At 39.1% G+C, this 24,232-nt stretch overlaps 1 protein-coding gene across 2 annotated transcripts; it reads left to right on the top strand.

The window, feature by feature from the left end:
- Positions 1-8,441: 8,441 nt before the first annotated feature.
- On the top strand, positions 8,442-17,119 carry HNRNPU (heterogeneous nuclear ribonucleoprotein U; the record flags this gene model as incomplete). Of its 2 annotated transcripts, none has more annotated exons than XM_084253991.1 (14): positions 8,442-9,232; positions 10,078-10,189; positions 10,278-10,351; positions 12,233-12,372; positions 12,875-12,974; positions 13,332-13,444; positions 13,752-14,015; positions 14,328-14,447; positions 14,763-14,891; positions 14,995-15,163; positions 15,439-15,693; positions 15,988-16,172; positions 16,520-16,591; positions 17,066-17,119. In XM_084253991.1, exons 1-14 carry the CDS (start codon positions 8,548-8,550, stop codon positions 17,117-17,119), a joined length of 2,472 nt encoding a protein of 823 aa, XP_084110117.1. In that variant the 5' UTR covers positions 8,442-8,547. The 2 variants fall into 2 exon arrangements, with proteins under 2 accessions (XP_084110117.1, XP_084110118.1); XM_084253992.1 differs by having other exon boundaries at positions 8,442-9,175.
- Between the last annotated feature and the right edge of the window lie 7,113 nt (positions 17,120-24,232).

Below are 24,232 nucleotides of genomic sequence, written 5' to 3' on the forward strand. Positions count from 1 at the left end.
ACCGTGGCCAAGTTCCCTAGCCCCTGTGATTCTCAGTTTTCGTATCCATAAGTTGAGACTAATAATACCTTAGGATATTGTTATGAGAATTAGAGCTATTTTGTATAAAGTACCCAGCACGGGGACTGGCTACATAAGAGGCAGTTCATAAGATAAATAACGAATTTGGACAAAATATAGCAGAGTTAAACTGCCTCCTATCTAAAGTATGCTTGGGCAGAGCAAAGTGAAAATAGGGAAAAGAAGGAAAGGCCATATAGATACAGAGTAAACATAATGTCTAGGCACTTAGGACAGTGCAGGAAGCACTGTAGCTTTTAATGAAGGATTTACTTAATTATCAGCTGGCAGAAGCCTGCAAATGATAGGCAGCTCTTAATACAGAATAATGAATATGATATAAGATAATCATAGCTAATTACTGTTTACTTGCAAATGTCATACAACTGGATTCTTGATTGTATATATGAGATTTGGTTTTGTTTCTGCATGTGTGGATGCTTGTGGGTGGACAAGCATGTGTACACCAACGTACACCACGGGAACCCCAGAGACATGGGCTCAGTAGATGGTCGAGATGGCTCGTTCCCCATGTAGCTGAACTAGTATCCCATAGTATCCTGATTACAGCTTGCATTTCTCTCCAAAATGCAAGCTATTGGAGGCCTGAGATGGTGTCATCCACATCTGTCTTCCCTGTACATATTGCACTACTTGGTACAGAGCAGGTGTTCAATAAATATTTATTAAGTAAATAAATAAATGAGTTGGTAGTTTACTATATATATATGTGTGTCTATAAGTATATGTCGTGCAAGCACATGGACACACACACACACTCACACTCCCATTTAGATTGACTGTTGAGCCATATATAACTTCCTTGGTGTAAGTTGATTCTTCAAAACAGCTTTTAACAATGCTGTCCCAAAGAACTTTCTGGGATATGGAAAAATTCTAATCTGTATCATCCATTAAGCTATAGAGCATTTGAAATTGGTGTTACTGAGAATCAAATTTTTAGTTTAAGTTAAATTTAGAAAGCTATATGTGGCTAGTGGCTACTATACTGACCAGGTTAGCACAGGTTAGCACTGCTCAATAATCTTATTTATGTACTTTTCCAGATAATGGTCATCTATCGAATGATACTTTTTGATGGTATGTATATCTGGAATTGGAAGACTTAATAGTCTAACACTAACTTTTAAATAAGTCCCCCCAAAATATTGAGCATCTGTACTTGATCATATTGCTAGGAGTTGAAGTCTCTTTTTATTTGTCGCTGTTATCTAAGGAGGAAATGGATTAGGACACATGGAACATATAAATATAGGAATGGACTCTACAGTCGTGGGCATGGCAACTCTGAACATGAGTATGAAATCAGTTTTAGCACAACCCTGTTTCACTAGATAGAAGCGATTGCACAATATGTTGTTGGTATAACGGGAAGAGTACTTGAGCTTGTAATTAAATTCACAGAATCATGAAAATTTTGCTTTGTTTAGGATTATTCTCTCTAGCAGAGTTTAGTTTAGGATCACTGATAAAACTGGATGGTGCTCACTAGTGCTGACAATAATAATAGTCAGGTGGAAGGCTGACCTTGTAAAGTAGTTTACTTGTTCTATCTATCTATCTATCTATCTATCTATCTATCTATCTATCTATCTACCTATCTATCTACCTACCTATCTATTTAAAGGGTGTTATGCCAAGAAACCTTTAATAAATAAAATTTATCACAGCCCCATTAAATTACCAACACTATTCTTCAAAGAAATTGAATAAAAAATATTAAAATTTATATGGAACCATAAAAGACCTTGAAGAGCAAAAGCAGTTCTGAGAAAAAAGGGAGCGAAATGGAGGCATCACATAATACTATAAGGCAACAGTAATTAAAACAATATGGATTTGGGATAAAAATACACACATGGATTAATGAAACAGAATCAAAATCCCAGAAATATATCCACATACATATTAATACTTAACTCATTTATAAAGAAGTCATGATTATTTTAGAGACAAAAGAGAGTCTCATTAACAAATGGTGCTGGGGAAAGTAGACAACTATGCGCAAAAGAGGAAGTTGGACCATTTGCTAACACCCTGCACAAAAATAAATTATAAATGGATTAGTGACTTAGATATAAGAACTGCAACATAAAAATTACATGGGAAAAATATTGTTGATACATTTCATGAAATCAATGATAAAGATGTTTTTGGAGATTTGAGCCCTATGGAAAAAGAAATAAAAGCAAAAAGTTTACAACTGAGATTACGTCAAGTTAAAAAATTTCCATATAAAGAAAATATGGGTAGATTAAAAAGATATCCTACTGAATGGGAGGGAGAATTCATATATTAAACAACTGACAAGGGGTTAATATCCAAGATAAACAGAAAACATTCAAGAATTAAAAAAACAAATGGTCCAATTAATAAATGGGCAGCAGATCAGAACAGATACATGACAAAGAGAACATTCAGGAGCCCAACAGATACATCATTGCCGTTAATAAGGAAGTTGCAGGTCAAAACCACAATGAGATCCCATCTCATGCTTGTGAGAATGGTACATATTAAAGACCCCCTAACAACAAGTACTGGAGGGGATGGAGAGAAAGTGGAGCCCTATTACACTGTTGCTGAGAATGTACACTGGTGCAGCCATTTGTAAAAGCCACCTGGATTTACCTTTAACAACTAAAAATAGAAATACCATATGACCCAGCAATCCCACTCTTGGGCATCTGTCCAAAGAACAAGAAACCATCAATGCAAAAAAATCATATGCCTTACGATGCTTATTGCAGCATAATTTACATGGACATGTACATTACTAGGACATGGAAACAACAAAGTGCCCGCCGATATACGTAGAATTAGAAGAAGAGAATGTGCTATATCCATATTGTGGATCACTATTCAGCCATGAAGAAAGACAAAATATTGCCATTTACAACACAATAGAAGGAGTTTGAGGGAATCGAATTTGTAAAGCAAGTCAGAATGACAGTGACAAATACTGGACTTTTTAGTAACAGACCATTTGGCAAAGTAAAATACTTACAAAACTAATCTTTCACACTAATGAACCAAGTGAGGTTTCTGAGGTTAAAAGGGAGGGGAAAGGAGAAAAAAATAAAAGGGTTATAAAGGGTGATGGTGGGGGGGTAAAAATCCATGAGCATGAAAAATTAGGAAAAAAATCACAACCTCTATTTGACTTTTTGAAAATTTTCTTTTAAAATTAGTTTTCTAGAGTGCATTATGATTGTAGGGCAATTCAAATTCACACATTTTGGGAAGATATTCTCATTACTGAACCTCTATCCCATTCCCTACACAGTACTGGACTTCCAGGGAATGTTGCTAGAAGATACTGACAAGATGTGCGGTAAGTCTGTTTTGCTCCCTGTCCCCTCCCAGGAACTTTGAATAGCTTGGGAGAGATGATAAAGGTGCAGGTAAAAGGCAAGAGCTTATGAGGTCATTTATCACTTTAGTTTTTCATCTCATTCTTGGTCATGTAACCCAGGATTGTTTGAATATTTTTCTTCATCCTGTTATGTCAGGTAGTATGGTTGTGGCCAGACACTCCTAATGTGTCTGGCACAGACTTTACAAACTTTGCTTCACTCAATTTACCTTTGTTTAACATTTCGTCAATGTTACCAATTTTCACCTGGTGAATATTCCAGTTACCAGAAATGTTCTGATGTCTTATGATTAACTGCATGATTCCAATTTTTTGCAACTTTCTAATGGGCACATTTTTTCTACAAAAGTTACAGAGAGCCTCCCTGGTGGCACAAGGGGTTAAGATGCAACCTATGAAGCTATCCGCAGTCACTGCAGCAGGAATTCAATCCCCGGGCAGGAAGCTACCCACATGTTGCAGCAGACCTCTCCTGTCTTGTCCGCTGCTCCCCTCAGCAGTGTATTTCAATCTGCCTGTTCTGTTCCCCGCTCTGTCACTGGTGAATCCTCTGACCTGTACCCCATACTGTACCCCAGTATGCATAAATAAATGAATCTTTAAAAAAAAAACCAAAAGTTACATAACTTATGTAAAGACAGAGTAATAACATCAAAGACAAGATGACTCAAATAGAAACCACTTATTTGAAAACTTCATTTGCTGTGGTATCCAACTCTCATATAAATGCAAGTATTTTGTACCATATTAAAATTAAAAAACTATAGTACACTAGTTCCAATTTCATGTCTACTCATAAATTGTAGAGTGCAATGAGACTCTAATGCAAAGTTTTAAATATAAGTAAAACCTGAATATGAATAGTGACAATTTAAGTTTAACAGTGCTTCCCCATTTAGTCTTGGAGTCAGCAAAAAGGAAACTTACAGAAGTCCTTGTTGGAAAGACTCTACAAATCTAGTCTGCTCTGCTTGTTTATAGATGAGAGAGCTAATATCCAGAAAGATCATGTAATTTCCAAGGGTCACATACCTGGTAATAGTAAAGGCTTTACTTTCCTGTCCAGACTTCATTTCAATCTTTGCTAGTGTGATGTCTAACCATGAACAATTGATAATTTACAATATATGTAGAGTAAAAATTTCCTAAATAAGATTTAATGTTAATTAAAATCTAGTATATCAAATTGTTCCACCCACCTAATGAGGACTAATATTTATTTATTTTAGGATTTATTTTTTATTTATAACAATAGCTGGGGTACAGGCCAAAGGCATGGGAGGGTGAGAGGACTCACCAGAGACAGAATGGGAAGCAGAACAGGCAGACAGACCGAAAGCACTGGTAAGGGGGAGCAGCGGGAGCAACAGACAGGAGAGGTCTGCCACACCACGTGGGAATCTCCCTGGCCTTCCAGGAATCGAACCTGCGCTGTAGAGACTGCGGACAGCTTCACAGCGCAGAGCTGTGCTCAACCCGCTGCGCTACCAGGGAGGCCCCAGGATTAATATTTATTAAGCTCCTGTCCTGTGCCCAGCACTGTATATTTAGTGAATTTTCCCAACAACCTCATGAGTCGGCTATCATTTTATACATGAGTAAACTGAGGCACAGAGAAGTAAATTATGTATCTCGTCCAAGGACCCACAGCCATTATGTGGTGTGATGAGACTATAAGCAAAGTCTGTCTGATTTTTAAGATTGTACTTTTAATCAGAATTTGTTACATCTTTCTTTCCAATTGGATTTTCCTGTTTGTCTATTTGAAAGTGTCTACTTGTAATGCATAACGTGAAGGACTTGTAACTTTTAACATTTTTGTAATCTTGGAAAATATTACCTTAGCATATTTCTTGCTTCTTTCATTAATTTCAGTTAGGACGGTATTATATGAAAAACTAACCAAGTTTAGTGGAATAGTATCCTGAATCCATTAAGCTTAGCTTTCCTGTCAGCTCCTGTCACTTCACTGCTAACAACCCTTCAATGTCTTCCATCTCACTAAGCCAAAAGCCAGTCTTTAGCAAATTGCTTACAAGACTGCTGAAAACCTGTCCCTCTTCTCTTAGCTCTGCTTTCACTTCCTATCTTTCTCCTAAAGCCTATTTACTGTTCCCTCCACAGCTTCCAGAAATTTACTCAAATGCTAACGGATTTCTCAGGCTTCTGTGACCACTCATTTTCTAACTCAAATCTTAGCCCCACCTCTGTCCCTCTCCCATTTCTTATTTCCTTCTAGTACTTGTTACCATCTCTATTTTGCGTGTTGGCTAACTCTCCCTAAGAGAGCAAAAGCATAATTACAGAGTTCACTGCTATATTCCATGGACACTGGTGCCTCTATTAGGGAAGATGCTCAAAAATTATTCGCTGAGTGAGTTGTGCGTCAAACTATGGCATTTAGGTATGTGTCTTTGCTTCAACATCAAAATATAAACTATACATTCTGAGTACTCTAACTTTGTAATGACCTTTGCAAGATCTAGTACTCATGGATAATTCACCAATCACATTATGCATTTGAGAATTTGTCTCCTATTCCACTCTGTATTAGAGGTAGTCTCCAGAATTTCAAAAATGGGGAATTTTAGGTTCCTTATAAGTCCCTCACCAAAAAAAAAGTGACCTCTTAACACACTGGTCTCTAAAATAGGGCTATCATGATGACATTGAAAGTATAAGAAACAAAACAATCAGTAAAATTAAGTCATCGCTTGTACTTTCAAGTGGTAACATAAAATATCAAATGACAGATTTCACCTATTTTTAAAAAGGACAAACTGTAAGATGATGGATCTTTGAGCATTTATAAAAACCTTTTTTCTTTCAAATATCTTCTAAGTTCACCCAATGTAATGGAGGAGCACTGGGGTTTTGGGGTGGGGGAGCAGTGAGGGCCTCTGCTTTCTGGGCTGTGAAATGAGCAGACTCAGGATGATCTCCAAATTCCATCAAGCTCTGAAAGTCTTCAAAACTCTTGGAGATAAAGCCATGGACCTTTGGCATGTCCATCTGAATTGTTTTCATGTTTATTATTACAACTGCTGTGTTAAAAAAAAAACTATAGTTGTAAGTAGATTATAGATACATAACTTTATTTTTATAGTTTTTTTTTGCATTTATACGGAAATTATTTTCCTATAAGCAATATTTAAAATTGTAAATAATATCTAAGAACACCTACAAACTTCAAGGACCATCATGATAACTGATTTAACTGTGGTTCTTGAAGGGACTAATTATCCAGTGTGTGAACATACAAGCAAACCCCTGGTAGCTCTCTCCCCATTTTTGAACAAGGACAAAAAATTAAAAAAATTAAAATTCCAGTCTGTGACTTGTTTACACATACCAAGGACATTATAACCAAAGGTGAAAATGAATTTTTGGCACTCTCTGAAAGTTCCTATTTTGGGTGCTATCCCTTAAACCTCCATTACCCCGAGCTCAGAATTACCGTTGCTCTACATAGTTCATTAATTTCAAGTCAAATCATTTCACAAATGCTAATATTTCATCTCTATGCATGTCAGGTAAAGTACGTGTTTCATTAGAGCTGTTGAAAAAGAACCTTAAAGCTAATATTTATTAATCAGTTAAATCCTACTAGTTTAAGGGAGAAAGTTCCTATGTGTATTTTTCCAAATTTCAAATCAATATTGGGGCAGCATTATTCTAACAGCTAAAGCACCGAACAGTGGGTATAACTGATCTCCTTAGCCAGATTGTGGAACACTGGCTAGTGACTGTGCAGATTCTCTGGAGTTTAAAACGTTGACCTCTATCACAAACCTACAGTCTGGTGCCCTAAAACTTCAGGACATGACATACCCCTTACTTAGTAAAGCGAAAAATTTAACTTCTAAAATACACCGAAATAACAGATTTCTTTTTGAGAGTGTCTATTTTTTCTTTTTACAAAGTCAAGGCCCTTTATTTTCCATGTGTTTTCATTATTTTCAGCATGCTTTGGCCAAGAGCTGTTCTAGAGGCACAGGGACACACAATCAAGGTGTTTATCTGGCCGGGCCAGGGCTCGTGGGCAGCTGCAGGGACCTCGCGACCGCGCCGGCCGGGTGCGCGGGCCGGCGTCTGTCCAACGGGAGGTCCGTCCAGCCGGCAGGAGAGACAGCTCGGAAACGCGGCCTGTTTAACTTCCCCGGCTGGGCGCACAGTAGCCGCAGCCGCCATGGGCAGGCCCGCGGGGCCGGTCCTGCAGCACGACGCCCGGGCCCTGACGCCGAGTCTCTGTGTCGCGGCCGGGCCAGAGGGGCCGGGAACAAAGAAGGGCCCGGCCCTCGCCCTTCCCGAACTCAAAACCCGGGGCGCGAGGCGAGGCTGAGAAAAAGTAAACACACATGGCGCTAGGAAATCCCCTGCGTCCAGCTGCCAACTAGTGTTTTACAAATCAAAACAAATGAAAACTGAGGGAGCTGGAAACAGAGCCGGGGCGCGGGCGCGGGCGGCCTAAGATGGAAGAAAAGGCCGGCGGCGGCGAACCGCAAGGGGCCGAGGGGAGGAATGAGAGGGTGTGGGTAAACGCGGCCTCCGGGCCGGACAAGCAGAAAGCAAAACGTGCATCGCCGCCGAAGCCTCGGAGGGGCCGGGAGATGTCGCAGCGGGTCGGTTTAACCGAACGGCGGTTTCCTTTTCCTCCATTTGCTCAGTCCCAGTTGGAAGCGCCGAGCGGGGCCCGCGCCGCGCTCCCGGCCCGGCCCGGCGCGGGGCGGGGGCCGGCGCGGGGGCGGGGCGGGCGGGGCGGGGCGGCGCGCGGGCGCGCTCCGGCTTCCCTCCGCGCAGCGCCCGCGTCACGAGGGGGCGGGGCGCCTATATTACGTGCGCGGCGCCGCCCCTGCGAGAGGACGTTGCGTGCTCGCTCGCGCCAGGCGAGTCTCCGCGTCTCCCTCGCGAACTCGGTGAAAGGAATTGGCGCCGTTCGACACCAGGCGGGTCCGCTCTGCAGCACGAACCCACTCCAGCCGCAGCCGCAGCCGCCGCCCGAGCCGAGGAGCAGCCGCCGCAGCCGCCGCCAGTGGCCGAGTGAGCGGAGCCAAGTTTGAGCCAGCGCCTAGCGGTGAATCGGGGCCCTCACCATGAGTTCCTCGCCTGTTAATGTAAAAAAGCTGAAGGTGTCGGAGCTGAAAGAGGAGCTCAAGAAGCGGCGCCTTTCCGACAAGGGCCTCAAGGCCGATCTCATGGAGCGCCTCCAGGCCGCGCTGGACGACGAGGAGGCCGGGGGCCGCCCCGCCATGGAGCCCGGGAACGGCAGCCTAGACCTGGGCGGGGATTCCGCCGGGCGCTCGGGTGCAGGCCTCGAGCAGGAGGCCGCGGCCGGCGGCGACGAAGAGGAGGAGGAAGAGGAGGAGGAAGGGATCGCGGCCTTGGATGGCGACCAGATGGAGCTAGGGGAGGAGAACGGGGCCGCGGGGGCGGCCGACTCGGGCCCGATGGAGGAGGAGGAGGCCGCCTCGGAAGACGAGAACGGCGACGATCAGGGTTTCCAGGAAGGCGAGGATGAGCTGGGCGACGAGGAGGAAGGCGCGGGCGACGAGAACGGGCACGGGGAGCAGCAGTCCCAACCGCCGGCGACGCCGCAGCAACAGCCCCAGCAGCAGCGCGGGGCTGCCAAGGAGGCCGCGGGGAAGAGCAGCGGCCCCACCTCGCTGTTCGCGGTGACGGTAGCGCCGCCCGGGGCGAGGCAGGGCCAGCAGCAGGCGGGAGGTAAGAAGAAGGCGGAAGGCGGCGGAGGCGGCGGTCGCCCCGGGGCTCCGGCGGCGGGTGAGTGCTGCGTTGTACGTTGCGCGCGGCGGGAGGCCCGCGCGGGTGGGGACCGTGCCCCAGGCCTGCCGGAGCCCCGCCGGGCGGAGGGAGCCCCGGGCGGGGGCCGCTGCGAGGGAGGCGTGGGGGAGGGGGCGCGGGGAATCCCGGATTAGCCGAGAGGCCCGGGCTCGGTGTGTGTGTGACGGCGGTGGCAGCGCCTCCATTATGTGGCTCGGGAGCCAGGGGGAGCTGCAGCTGCCGCTGGAGGGGGAGGAGCCGGGCGGGCGGCGGGCGGGAGCCCCGCCGGCCCGCGGTGGCGCCGCGGCGCTGCGTGCGCGCGGTGCGGGCACATGTCTCGGGGGGAGGGGAGCAGCCCGAGGGCCCGGGGCGGGCGCGCTTTGGCGGCTCTGGGCCACTGTATTGTGCAAGGAGCACCGGGGCTCGCGTGACGTCACTTCCGGCGGGCGGGGCCGGGCGGGGAGCGCGGGGCGGAAGATCAGTACAATGCGGCCTCCGGGAGCGCGGGCCCGGGTGGGGGAGGGGCGCGCTGGGCGCGAGGCCCCGCCCCTTTTCCTGAACTCTCTTCGGGGTACACGTGGGCCCGCGGCCCGGGCCCGGTCGTTTTCCGTCGCTTTCTCGAATTTTCCACGGGACCGGCAAGATTAAAAATGTGTTTAGATTGCGTCACTAACTTTAATCCAGTTCATAGCTGATTGTTTGGATGCGTGTTTGACTCGGAGATTGGAAATGTGCGGAAAACCAGGGTAAAACTTGAGCCCTTTCTGCGCCATGAACAGAAGCGGGGATTTGTGCGTGTGGTATTGGCGGCTGGGCCTCTGACATAGGCGTGTTGTGTGTTATAGGAGACGGCAAAACAGAGCAGAAAGGCGGAGATAAAAAGAGGGGTGTTAAAAGACCTCGTGAAGATCATGGCCGTGGATATTTTGAGTATATTGAAGAGAACAAGTACAGCAGGTAGAGGATGCTGACATGGTTTTACTTGTTACCCGTTCTTTATTCTTTTGTGGGAAAAGCTGTATCAGGAGACATTTCTGTCTTTCAGAGCCAAATCTCCTCAGCCACCTGTTGAAGAAGAAGATGAACACTTCGATGACACAGTGGTTTGTCTTGATACTTGTAAGTGAAGTGGTTTCTTCTCCAGTTACCAAATGTGATTTTGGTTCCAAAATGTTAGAAAACTTACTGCAGTAAATTGAGCTTAAATGCAGAAAGATTAGTGAACTGAAAGGGGTTTTGTAAAAAGCAGGAAGATTGATGGCTTTTACTTTGGTTCCAGTAGTTTAATGTTTAACTTAGCATTAGTTGTATTGATCATTTGAAAGGTTCTGGTAAATTGATAATTTTTTTAATGTATTTTGAAAGTAATGGTAGGAATGTTAAAATCAATGCCGATTTTCTGACTAGTTAGCTGAAACTTGTAAGACTAATAATGTGTCCTAGGCTTTGACTTTAAGGTAATTTCTTGTGGACTATATTAAGTGAGCTATTTGGACTAGTTAAATATTTATTAATGATTTTTCCCATTAGTTCACAAGTATATTCCCTATTCTAAAAGATTGTAATTTACTTTTTCAATAACCATTCTTTTGTTCTCAATTCCAGTTCAGTAGCTGCTGCTTTAACATAAGTTGATTTCTTCCAAAGACCTGGGGCAGCAGCAGTGGGCTATCACTGGGCCACTAGCTTTCTTCAGCAGCGATGGTATCATGGCAGCGCTGTAAATATTGCTACTTTACCCAGTTGGGTTGCAATTGAGTATGAGGAAGTATTGCAAACCTCTAAATGGGCTTTGGCTGTCAGATTTGTAATTTTTATGACAAAATTTACACAATTTGCACAATAGAAAGCACAATTCTATAAGTGATGAACAGAACAAAGGATGAAAAATAGATTTATGCCCTGTAGAGCTTAGATTCTCACCCCATACAGATTTCTATTCAGATTTGTAATAGTGTAAACGTAAAACTTGATTTTTATTAGTGTATACTCTTTAGAGGTAGTTGATAGTGAAGTCTGAAGTTCCAAATTTTTAAAAGATGCATATGGGGAAAGTAGTAGATTTAAGTTTTATGCTAATTTCAGTTAAATATGAACTCAATAGAAATTTGCAAGATACTGAAGCAATGATTTAATAAGGTAACCAGATTACTAAAAGGCAAACAGATGTGGTTTTTTTTTTTTTTTTTTAAGCTGATCACCTTGGAATTTAAGTGTAATATTGGGTTTGAATGCAATTTATTGAAAAGTATCCGTTTCCTCACATAAATGAAAACAGCTTTCTAAATTTTAGCTTTCCCTCACTTGGGAATTCTGAGAAGGTGCATGCTAATAAGCCAGTGACCCAAAGGTAGCTAGGTTAAAGACTTTGGATTTGGATAATCCTAGAAGTGAATAAGCCCCCATTATTTTTCACTAACAGGAAAGCTTTGGGGATGGGGTCTAGAATTGTCAATGCCTAACATTAGATCAGGTTTGTGCTTTGTAGAATGAAGTTGCCTTCACAAGTTTTAGAAAAGAATTTAGGCTCTAGAGTTGCTGGTGCTTTAAAATTTCAAAGTGCAGGATCAAAAACTCATACTCCTTTTAAAATATTTGGTCCGTGGCCTCCCTTCAGTTTTATTTTGGCACTGGTAAATTCTACCTGGTTCTGGCATACTTCACTTTGATTTCCTGCTATCCTCTACTGCTTGCCTCTAAATCAAGGTAAAGAGCAGAGCAGGTATGTATTGATGTCATATTGTTTTATTTTATGAACTTAAAATATACATGTAAAGCCTTGGTTTCTCTTAGTTACTACACACTTTAGTAGTTTGTAATTTGGCAAGAGTGACTTGGTGGGAGTGGGGCTTAAACTGAAAATTAGAATAGCAGCATGATTAAAAGCAATTTCTATGTAGCATTTAAGAAATGTGCAATAATTTTAATAACCAAGTTTTGTCTATGTAGCAGATATTTTTACGTTGGCTGTCAAAAGAAATAATATTTGATATATTACAGATAATTGTGATCTACATTTTAAAATATCAAGAGATCGCCTCAGTGCATCTTCCCTTACCATGGAGAGTTTTGCTTTTCTCTGGGCTGGAGGAAGGGCATCTTACGGAGTGTCAAAAGGCAAAGTCTGTTTTGAGATGAAGGTAAATTTTTTCTTTTTAAAGAACTCCCGAGTTTTCATTTGTCTGATGCTATTAGACATCAGAGACTTCTATTTTTTAAACATTGTGGACTAGAAGAGGGGCATGGTACCTTTATTTTGTAACAGTTGAACATGTTTAATCAGAATTTGCCATACAGATCCTGACTTTTATTTCAGGGCGTTTCCTTTTTTATAGGTAATTGAAAGGGTCACCAAAGTTAGTTTAAAAATAAAACTCCTGGTTTTAGTTCTTACTTGAGAATGTCATTTTAAAACATTTTTAATGTTACTCGGTTGGAGTACTTATACCGTTTCAAGTCAAACGCCAGTTACCTCCATTTTGAAATTTCTTATGTTGGAGATGGAGGCTTGAGTGGTTTTCTTCATGTATAGGTAATCACAGAAGAATTAGTCCCTGGGCCAAATGAAATAAGCCAGGGCTCAAAGGTTTATCATATTCATTGGCTTATTTATAGTTTGATCATTTATGGTTTAACTTTTAGGTTACAGAGAAGATCCCAGTAAGACATTTATATACTAAAGATATTGACATACATGAAGTTCGGATTGGTTGGTCACTAACCACAAGTGGAATGTTGCTTGGTAAAGTTTCCATTTCATTATTAATGTATTCATGCATGTTCAGTTCAGGGTGTTCTAGGACACAGACTATAGAAGGCATTCTAAAGTGGTCTGTTTTTATCCATGTAATAGTTTAGAGAGAGTGGACATGGGTTTAATTTTTAAGTTTATTTAGTTTTTATCATCATTTTAAAATAGAATGTTTTCCATGTTGCTCAGTTTGGGAATTTTGGTCTCCTCATAGTCCGTGTGAATGAAAGACTAGTAGATTATATACTGACTGCTCTTTTTTGATTCCTACGTATTAAATAAATAGTAAGGTAATATGTGGGCTATTGGGACTGTTTGAAAATGACTAAATGAAAGTTACTTTCTTAGGTGAAGAAGAATTTTCTTACGGGTATTCTTTGAAAGGAATAAAAACATGCAACTGTGAGACTGAAGATTATGGAGAAAAGTTTGATGAAAATGATGTGATCACATGTTTTGCTGTAAGTCAGCTAAATTTCCATGTGTCATTGGCTTTTTAAAATGTTAAGTTCTTGTCAGCTTTCAACTTAACTGAAATCGGGTTAAGATGAATTAACTGGAAAATCTGTTACCTTCCAGGTCACTATTTGTTTCTGCTTTTTTAGATAACAGCTTCCATTGTTTTATAACCATTAGAAAGCCCTTAACGTAACCTAAATGTGTTTTAAAGTAGGATAAGCTTCATTCCTAGTTTGCAGTTATTACAGAAGGCTTCTAGGAAACAAATTTCAAACCATTAAACTATTCACCCTCTTCCCCCATCAACAGAACTTTGAAAGTGATGAAGTAGAACTCTCTTATGCTAAGAATGGACAAGATCTTGGCGTTGCTTTCAAAATTAGTAAGGAGGTTCTTGCTGGACGGCCACTCTTCCCACATGTTCTCTGCCACAACTGTGCAGTTGAATTTAATTTTGGTCAAAAGGAAAAGCCATATTTCCCAATACCTGAAGACTATACTTTCATCCAGAATGTCCCCTTAGAGGATCGAGTTAGAGGACCAAAAGGGCCTGAAGAGAAGAAAGATTGTGAAGTAAGTGATTCCCCCCCCCCCAAAAAAAAAAAAACATAGGTAAATTTTGCTTGGCAAAATGATATTTAGATGAGCTGCATGATTAGTCTGTTTCATTTACTTTCAACTATACTTGCTGCTGTCAAGCAATGGGTTCTTTTTTTAGAAGCTGTCTCCCCTTTCATGTGGCGTGTTAATTTTTGACAAATGTAATTCCTGTTAAGGGGTTATGAAAAGTTATTTTAAACTAGGTTCTTAGGCATTTAAAAAAAGGGAAAGCATTAGGTAGCTGTTACCAAATAGGCAGTTGAATAACATTTCTTTCCATTCTAGGTTGTTATGATGATTGGCTTGCCAGGAGCTGGAAAAACTACCTGGGTTACTAAACATGCAGCAGAAAACCCTGGTAAATACAACATTCTTGGAACAAACACCATTATGGATAAAATGATGGTATGTAAGCTTTTAATTCAGACATAAGAGTTTTGGAAAGTTACACCGGTTCAGTTAGACTCTTCATAACTTAAACTGCCTTTCAAATAACCAGACTTAATTCTCTGTAGAATTCTTTCATTTATTAGCATTAGCAGCTTAAATAAATTGAATTGTATAGTTCTTGTTGCATAAGTGACTTTCTGTAGCAACAGTGAGAAAAACTTAAAATTTCAAAATGTTGCCTACTTTTTATAAAGATGGAAGCTAATGCTAATTAAGGGCTTGGCTTAAGATACACAAATGTCAAAGGAAAATTTTAACTTTTGCAAATAGGTGGCAGGTTTTAAGAAGCAAATGGCAGATACTGGAAAACTGAACACACTGTTGCAGAGAGCTCCACAGTGTCTTGGAAAGTTTATTGAGATTGCTGCACGTAAGAAGCGAAATTTCATTTTGGATCAGGTAAATTAAGCTTTTAATTTGAAAGAAGGTAATTGAAAATGGATTTGTGTGGAGTGATGGGGATTATATGGACTTTTTTTTTTTTTTTTTTTCTTTTTTAAAGACAAATGTGTCTGCTGCTGCCCAGAGGAGAAAAATGTGCTTGTTCGCAGGCTTTCAACGAAAAGCAGTTGTAGTTTGCCCAAAAGATGAAGACTATAAGCAAAGAACACAAAAGAAAGCGGAAGTTGAGGGGAAAGACCTACCAGAACATGCAGTCCTCAAAATGAAAGGCATGGGATTTATTTCTGTTATTACTGTGTTTAAATTTCTGGAAGTGATTGGTGTCTTACATGTGGGAACTGTAAATTAGCATTTTCTGCTGGTAATACACTTGGAGGAGTTACATTAACTCTCTGTTAGGAGGAGTATTTGACTTCTTTCTGTGTTAGGAAAAAAGTCATTAAACCATGGGAAGATAAGGGTTGAAACCATTCAAGAATTGTAAAGCTTTAGGATTGTGAATTTGTAGTGGGATTTTAAGTTAATCTGACTTTATTCCTTGTAGGGAACTTTACACTGCCAGAGGTAGCTGAGTGCTTTGATGAAATAACCTATGTTGAACTTCAGAAGGAGGAAGCCCAAAAACTTTTGGAGCAATATAAGGAAGAAAGCAAAAAGGCTCTTCCACCAGAAAAGAAACAAAACACTGGCTCAAAGAAGAGTAATAAGAATAAGAGTGGCAAGAACCAGTTTAACAGAGGCGGTGGCCATAGAGGACGTGGTGGATTCAATATGCGTGGTGGAAATTTCAGAGGAGGGGGCAAGTCAATTTTCTTTCAGTTTTGAGCATCTGTATTTGCAAGGTTTTGAAACGTGCTAAACTGGTTTGGGTCTATTTAGCTGAATTTAACACAAGCGGTTTCTTCCTGATAGATCCTCACTCCCTAGCAAATAGTTTAAAATATTCTTGATAAACAAATACTGATAGTGATTTGACTATAAACACAACTAGGTTAAACTTGTATTTAAAATTTCTCCTAAAATAAGTCCAGAAGAAGAAAATAGTGTGTAAAGAACGTCCAGCACTGTTAAACTAAAGATCTCTTGATTTTAGCTCCTGGTAATCGTGGTGGATATAACAGAAGGGGCAATATGCCACAGAGAGGTGGAGGTGGTGGAGGAAGTGGTGGAATTGGCTATCCATATCCTCGTGGCCCAGTTTTTCCCAGCCGTGGTGGTTATTCAAACAGAGGGAACTACAACAGAGGTGGAATGCCCAACAGAGGGAACTACAACCAGGTAATGACTTAACTCTAGCTGTCATTGGCCTATTTTTTTTAATATAGTATGGAAGCTTGAAAGCTTATTTTGTGTAGCCTGGGTAAGAATTGTAAGGTAACACAGTACGTTGCCATGAGAAAAAATCAAATGTTGGTAAGATGTGATATTCCTGGTAACTAGAAATAGGTCAGGTTAGATGATGATGTCTCATATAATGAATAAATGAAACTCCTGAGCAGAACACACCAATATAGAGAGAGGGGTGCTAGAATTTAATGATTAACGTGCATTTCTCTGCCCTGTCACCATGTACAAACCTAACAAGTTGTGCTGTGAGTTCTTAACAGTTGTTTCCCGTTTTGTAGAACTTCAGAGGACGAGGAAACAATCGTGGCTACAAAAATCAATCTCAGGGCTACAACCAGTGGCAGCAGGGTGTAAGTAATTTCTTACATGTTTATGTATATTTAATTGTATTTTGAGTTCATAAGAATAAGTCTTGAAAAAGATCTTGTCTAGGGATTGAAGTGTGTTTAAGTGTCAATGCAGGGCAAGGTGTGAATTGTGTTGCAGTTGTAGTCATCTTTTTGAATGCAAAATAGGTTGGAGTTTCCGATAACTTTTTTTTAAATAAAGTAATATTATTTAATACAGATTGTTCTTGTTGCTACTAGCTTTAATTGTATTAACTAACCAAGTCATGATGTTTTCTTTTTGTAATGTGTTTACTGATGACAATAAATGGGGTATTAATACAAATATACTAAAATTTGGTTTGATAGAAATCAGCTATGACAGGTATAAATTTGTTTCCAGCAATTACTCTGAATTAGATTCATTGTCATTTCCTAAAAGCAGTTTGAGTGGCATATTGATGTTTTTTTCTTTAAAAAAAAAATTTTCTCTTACAGCAATTCTGGGGTCAGAAGCCATGGAGTCAGCATTATCACCAAGGATATTATTGAATACCCAAATAAAACGAACTGATACATATTTCTCCAAAACCTTCACAAGAAGTCGACTGTTTTCTTTAGTAGGCTAACTTTTTAAACATTCCACAAGAGGAAGTGCCTGCGGGTTCCTTTTTTAGAAGCTTTGTGGGTTGATTTTTTTTCTTTTTCTTTTTTGTACATTTTTAATTGCAGTTTTAAAGTGAATCGTAAGAGAACCTCAGCATTGTGCACGATAAGAGAATGTGTCAGTATTTCAGGGTTCTACATTTTATCTGTAAAATGTGACTTTTTTTTTTATCACAACAAAAGTAAAATGTTGCTTTGTACCTGGTGTCTTTTATTAAGAATTTACTCTCCCCATTTCTCACAGAGATAACAGTCGGGAGTCATTGTCACAATATAGTAGAAATGTTAGCAACCAGATTCATGTAAGGACTAAATGGTCCTCATGAATTGCATAAGACTCTGTACCGCTCATATTACACTCCATCCTCTCTGTAGTTTGCTGAGCAGTGGAGGGGGTACGCTAAATAGTAGTTTTTGACAATAACTGGGAAGGCTTTTTCTTTTTAAATAGCTATGGAATTGGCATAATTGGGAATGAAGATAAAACTTGGAACTGAGATAGAGAAGATGGAGTGTATGTAGAAGGGCTGTTAAAAATGTAAAAACTTGGTTGCATTATTTGTGGAGGCTCAAACTTGTGAAGGTTAAATACCATAATTTTTCCATTTGTTCTGCATTTTGATTCTGAAAAGAAAGCTGGCTTTGCCCATTTCTTATTAAAAAAACTTGTTGTAAATCCAGTTGTCTAATGGGATCTATATGAAGTTAGCTATGTCTGTATGCCCTTCTCCCACAAAATACTGTATAACTAGTGTGCTTGTAGTAGTTAACTCCACCACCTTTGTAAGCTAATGAAATTGTGAGTCACCCATTTATATCTTAATTTTTAATCATGTCAGTTCTTGAATGGGTATCTCCTTAGCCTGCTGATTTCTTTTTCTTTCTAAAGAAAGTGGGTGGAGAAATTAATTTAGACGTTTGTTTGCAATAAAAAGAATTCATTTTACTCTTGTTTTGGGATTGTCGCCATCAAGGTTCAAAATCCCTTTATAAAACTCCCAAGAGGAGAATATTTGCGTGCTTTCTGGACAGCTTATTCTTTACTCTGTACTTGGAACATTTAGGTTTTAAAAACTTAAATGTACACTCACAATTGATTTTAATGATGAAGTAAAGTTGAATTCTTCCCTTCCCCTCCCTCCCCCCGCCATATGACTTTTAACATATCTAATGAGGGGAAAAAAGGTACTGGCTGGGAGAAGTTAACACTCAGTTTATCATCTTTACAAAATGTTTATGGCTGTCCACAACTGATTATTTACATGAAACTCTGGGAACAGACGCTTTTAGAAGCCATCATACAAGCCAATTATTGATTTCACTACTACACAACACTGCTAACTTGACTGTAGCTATGTGATAACATTAGATCCCCTAATTGTAATTTTATTGGGTTTGCACAGAACACTAAATCTAAAGGACCCTCACTGATGTGAAGTGAGGAATCAGGAGTCAAATTGTAGAACTAAAACCTGACTTCAGTTAAGTGTGTTTGGTTGGTGCTTTTAGGTTGGCTCTGGTAAGTTTTAGGTTTGTCTATATTTTTGATTGATTAGATTTTTGTTTTATTTAAAGTCAGATTTCTTTAACTTATTCATATTCCTAGGAATTTTCTTGCAAGGAGCTGGAATTGAGTTTAAGATGATGGTGTAGGTTCAGTTGAGAAGTTTCTTGGAACAAAGGCTTATCTTGTAATTACCATAGGAATACCTAACAATACATGGTAGTGCCTCAAGGGCTTTTGTCTCAGCAATTAACTGCTAGCAACCACTGCATTGCATGAGCTACCTTTCACTGTAAGTTATTAGGATTGCATAGATTTACCCAAGGGGGAAGACTCAAAACTTCTTTGCTAATAGGGCTTAGGTGTCCTGAATATTCAGAGCTCTTTAAAAAATCTTGGATATAATTTAAAATTGCTTATTAAGGCTTTGTATTACAGTGGCAATTGGAAAGTAATGGACACACAACACTGTTTTGGTAGGCTACCATGCCTATTTAGTACAAAAAGATTTTAGGAGAGAAAAAATGCTATCCAGGAAAATACTAAGATTTTAAGGAGTGGTCTCAAGATCAGAATTAAAAACAATTGTCTGTTTTTATGAAAACGATCATAAAAAGTAATTTAGCAGAGAGCATACCACAATTGAGCAAAGGGGGGAAGAATAGGTAAGCTAAGAAATGCCTGGTTTTGGTATAATACAATCTGTTCACTGATGACTGTATCTCCCCTCTATGACAGACAAAAACACCAAAGAACATGAACAAACTAAATGAATAGTTCAGAAAAATGTTTCAGCTGTACTCAGAGAAGATGCTGAGATTGATGTTAACTAAAGAGGGGGTGCTTTCACTATAAAATTTTGAAGATAATTTTTGTCATGGTGACCCTGAATTAAAAGTTGATTCAGTGTGGTTCTTTTACAATAGTATGAAAACTGTATTCCAGACATAGGAAAGTGTTAAATTGGCAAGATTCAAAAGTGTTAAACCAGTTTTTTTTTTTTTTTTATATTAAGATAGAAATGAGGTTAACTCAGGAGCAGTGATGGTAGAAAGGTTATATCACAATAGTCTTAACTAACCTTTGGTGGAGGAACTCATGCTCCTACCTAGGAGGCAGTGGTCAGAATTCTGGCAAGATGAAATCTTAAAATGAAGCATGGCTCAAGTCAATTTGACAATGAAATGATGAAACCATGTTAAATCTTCAAAGCAATATGAAGGCTCTCATGTACCTAGGGTAGACCATGTCTGAAAATAGTGAATTGTGAAACTAGATGTCCTGAACACTATAGCAGCATGATATTAAAGCTTCTTGAAAGAAGACTATTTTCTTAGGACTTTTTCCTAGGAAAGAACAGTGCTTACAAGCATGGTTAAATTATGTTCTCTACTTAATTGCCTCAGTTGTGGGACTTAATGTTTTTCTATGAAATAAATTCACTTTTCATCTTAAGGTTTTTTTTTTTTTTTTTACAATAGGTTCCATTGCATGACTAAAATGAGAATTACTTTAAAATGTGGCTTTTCAAACAGTGGTATTAGATACTTCTCAAAAATGATTGTAGGTCTGTGAGAGAGCATTTTTTTATAAAGCCAAAACCAGAATGAAATTGTGAGGAGGGTATAAGCCCTTTCAAGTCTTGGTCTCTGGCATTAGACATAAAAATGTGTATCTTAAAGTTTCTACAGTTTCTTTCCAACACAACTAAAACGGCTTTTTAAAAATGCATGGAACTTGTAGTACAGAATAAAGGAATGCCTCGGTCATCAAAATTTGCCCCTGTAGAGAGGGACACCCTCAAGCCATCTTCTCTTAAAATTTTTTATATGATCTCAGTTCACCTTTCTGAGATCTCTAAAATTTGTGAAAAATTGCGTTTTGTTCACGTGTAAGTTAAAAGTAAGGATATAGATGTTATGGCCTGGCATAGTTTGCAGTGTTTATGCTTTGGAACTCATGCTTAAGCATAAGCTTTAAAGGGTTTTTACAATTAGTGCTTTGCCACAAGTTTCTAGAAAGTAAAACTACAATCCTTTTCTGATGTAAAGAGCTTTTTCTTTGGATTATTTTTTAGATTCAAATTTCCTTGGCCATGTCATTACTCAGCTGCACTAAAACATGAAGTTGATAGATTAGACATATTACTGCTAGAGTTTTTTAAGCTGCACTAATCCCCAGTATTTTACCTTGTACTAGTACTACAGGTACATGTTTATAAGACAAATATTAAAAAGTGTGTCCAACTAACCCATGTTGAAGTCAACCTTTGTTTTATTAATCCACTAACCTTGATTACTTGAACAATTTTTGTGAATTGGTTTGGGAAGTGAGCTTCAGTACTGATAATAGAATGTATTTCCTTGAGTGTGTTGGGGTAGAAAAACACAAAGCCAGGATTCCCAACTATAATGTTAAAAAATTTATATATATGAAATTGAACTGAAATAAGCTATCTTAATACGTAATTTTTATTATGCTTTGCTAATTTATTAGGCCTTTACACTTAATTTCAATAGGATAAGCCACTGGGAGTCAGAGCTTAAGATAGTTGGGAAGTGGTAAAGGATTATGTACTTAAGTAAGGATATATATTAGTCAATCAACCAAAAAGACAGATGATTGATTGTTGCCCAGGGACAGTAGATTGGAAATTATATTCATACTGTTAACACAAAATTATTAGTAATATATATGTTTTTGAGTTTGGGTACATGCTGAGTTCTATGTGGAAAGCTGAATAAATTTTTTAGGCACTTGGGAATTTCATTTGTAATTGTGTATCTAGCATTAGGGGAACAAGTAAGAGATAAAACTGATAGGCCAGGACATTAGTGATCACAGTTTGGTTAGGACAAGAAACTTACCATGTGTTTAATAATTTGATTATCTATTGCTTAGGAATGTTGAGTTTTTTTTCCTATTTCTGTATACCAGAATTCAACGTGGATCTTGACAAGCAACCAGTTTTGGTTTTTAAACAAAGCTGGGTATTTGGGTATGAGAAACCACTGTAGTTGTTAACAGTCTGGGCAAATACAGGGATGTTTTATAGAAAGTCTAGTTTCTTCTTACTGTTAAAATCACATGCTCTACTAATGGAATAGCAGGAGCATGTCTAACATTTGTACTGCTGGAGGTTATTATGCAGGAGGTTACAGACTGTAGTGCTAACATGAACACTGAACTGTTGTTGGTGACATGTTCTTTTCATAGTCCCATTCCATGACCTTATAAGAAAAGTTGATTTTGTAGTCCAGTAAAATACATACCTGCCAAGTACTTGGAATGCATTGCCAGTTTAGTACCAGCCAAAACTTTTTTACAAATAAAACCAGCAATGATGAGGTCACCAGTATAGACACCTAGTTTTCTGACAAAAGCTTCACCAGTATTAAAGCATAGAATGGGGTTTACTTGAATGGCAACTGGCAGAATAATTAAAGTAGTTAATTGAGGTATCCTTATCTCAGTTCTATGTAGTTAATGGAGATAGGACAATCATGGTAAAGTACCAGGATGAAACGTTCCAACTGAATTTTTTTTTTTTTGAAAACTAATAAAGCAAAAAAAAAAAAATGTGCTGATTTAAATTTCATCTCCTTTTCCTTAGTCTGTCCATGTGAATGTGCTGTGTGGAAGAGTAAAAGGGCCCAACTAAATGTGTTCCAGTGATTCCAATAGGTATTCCAAATTAATTGCTGCTTGTACATATAACATTTGTTGTATTGGGCTTCCAGGATCACCTTAATTAGAACTTTCCTACTTTCAAAAAGATGGGAAAGTGAGAAATTGGTAACCAGATGGGTAGATTATTAACAGGAAAAAAGTTTAATTATTCTTTGCATACCTGAAGTGTGAAGTATTTAGGGTTACAGTAGTAATCGGTAGTCTTGTTGAGTAGGTTTAAGGCCAGAGACACAAAGTTCTTTTGAGGTTAGATTATTTGTTCTAATGGTTCAAATTGCTTGTTAAATTTATTGAAAGACATTTAATACCTACTCCACTTAGAGTTTAAGCATGAAAATATTTTTGTCTATGCTAAATACAAATGTACTAATTTTTCATTAGCTTACATGCATTTGGAACCAATAGATTGACATCCTTTTGAAGAATGAAAAGGATAGAAGTTCACTTCAAAGAACAGATTAACTGGGAAATGAATTTAAGAATAGAAGGCTGTGTGCACTTTGTGCCAGTCGAGCATATAATTGATTGTTGCTCTCTCAAATAATTTAAACCATGAGCTTAGAGGAAATTTTTGCCCACTGCATACTCTAGAATATGTTGGTGAAATGAGGGGTCTTGGGTGCTATAGTGATTTGAAATGTAGCTATCTTGATATAATCAATGAAACACTAATTCTGTCAAGTAAAAAAAAAAATGGTTTCTGAAGAGCAAGCAACTTGAGGTTTCAGAGTAAAAGATAAAAGTTACATTTTCTGTTCACCCAAGAAAAAGTGATAAAATAAAAAAGTTTTGAAAACAGGCATTGCACGTGACTCATCCTCATGGCAAGGAGAAAAGCATTTCTTTGGAAATATCCTGTAGATATTAATACAAGTAGATTATGACCTTAATGGCAGACCATAATAGGTGATTTATGGCATGCAAGACATAATGAACATTATTTCTAGAAAAATGGTGCAACAAGATAAACCTATTGGTAACTTTTAAAGTGAACTATAGAAAAAGAAAGGCCCTTTAAATTATTAGTACTTTAAATAAAAAGTAGCTTAAAATAGTAAGTTTGGGGCAAGCTGTACTAGAAAATGAAAAGATGAATGCAGTGGTTGAAGACTTAATAAATACAACACATTGATATGTGGTGCTCAAGTTTCATACTTTTAAATGTAATAAGTCTTTTACCCATAATGCTGCTTTAAGAGAAACTATTTATTAATGAACAAATACACAATATAAGATGCCAGTATTTGGGTGATAGAGGATATTGATTGGTATACTGACCTGATTTGATGACCACTGGATCATATTTTAAGATGCTTCCAAAGTATTGTATTTTAGAAGACCATTAAAATCAGAATTACAGCAGTTGTTTTATAATTTTTCTACTTTGCTCGTTTTCTGCTTACCCAAAGTATAGTGTGTATTTTAACGTGACTTTAAAGGGGTGCCTTGATCCCCCCCCCCATCTGCCAGAGATTTTTATCTAGGAATAGAAGGATTCAACCCCTATTTGATCCCTAGCTCTTTGCTGAAAAGTGCATAAACAGGAATCCTGAATTTATTATATAGACCTCCTCGCATTATATAATCGAAGCAAAGGGAAACCAGCGATGGAGTAGAGGTACGTAGACTGAAGAGATGCTTGCAAATCAAATAATGGTACTAGGAATAGTCAAAATTGCCTATTGCCAAACTTGGTCAATATAAACCTAAAGTCCAGAGAAAAGCTAGTTAATTTCAAATACCCTGAGGTCCTTTATTGAGCTGTTAAAACCAAGTACTCAAGGAAACTATAAGGGGGAGGGGTA

This window comes from Talpa europaea (genome assembly GCF_964194135.1).
Source record: "Talpa europaea genome assembly, chromosome: 14".
Taxonomy (NCBI): Eukaryota; Metazoa; Chordata; class Mammalia; order Eulipotyphla; family Talpidae; genus Talpa; species Talpa europaea.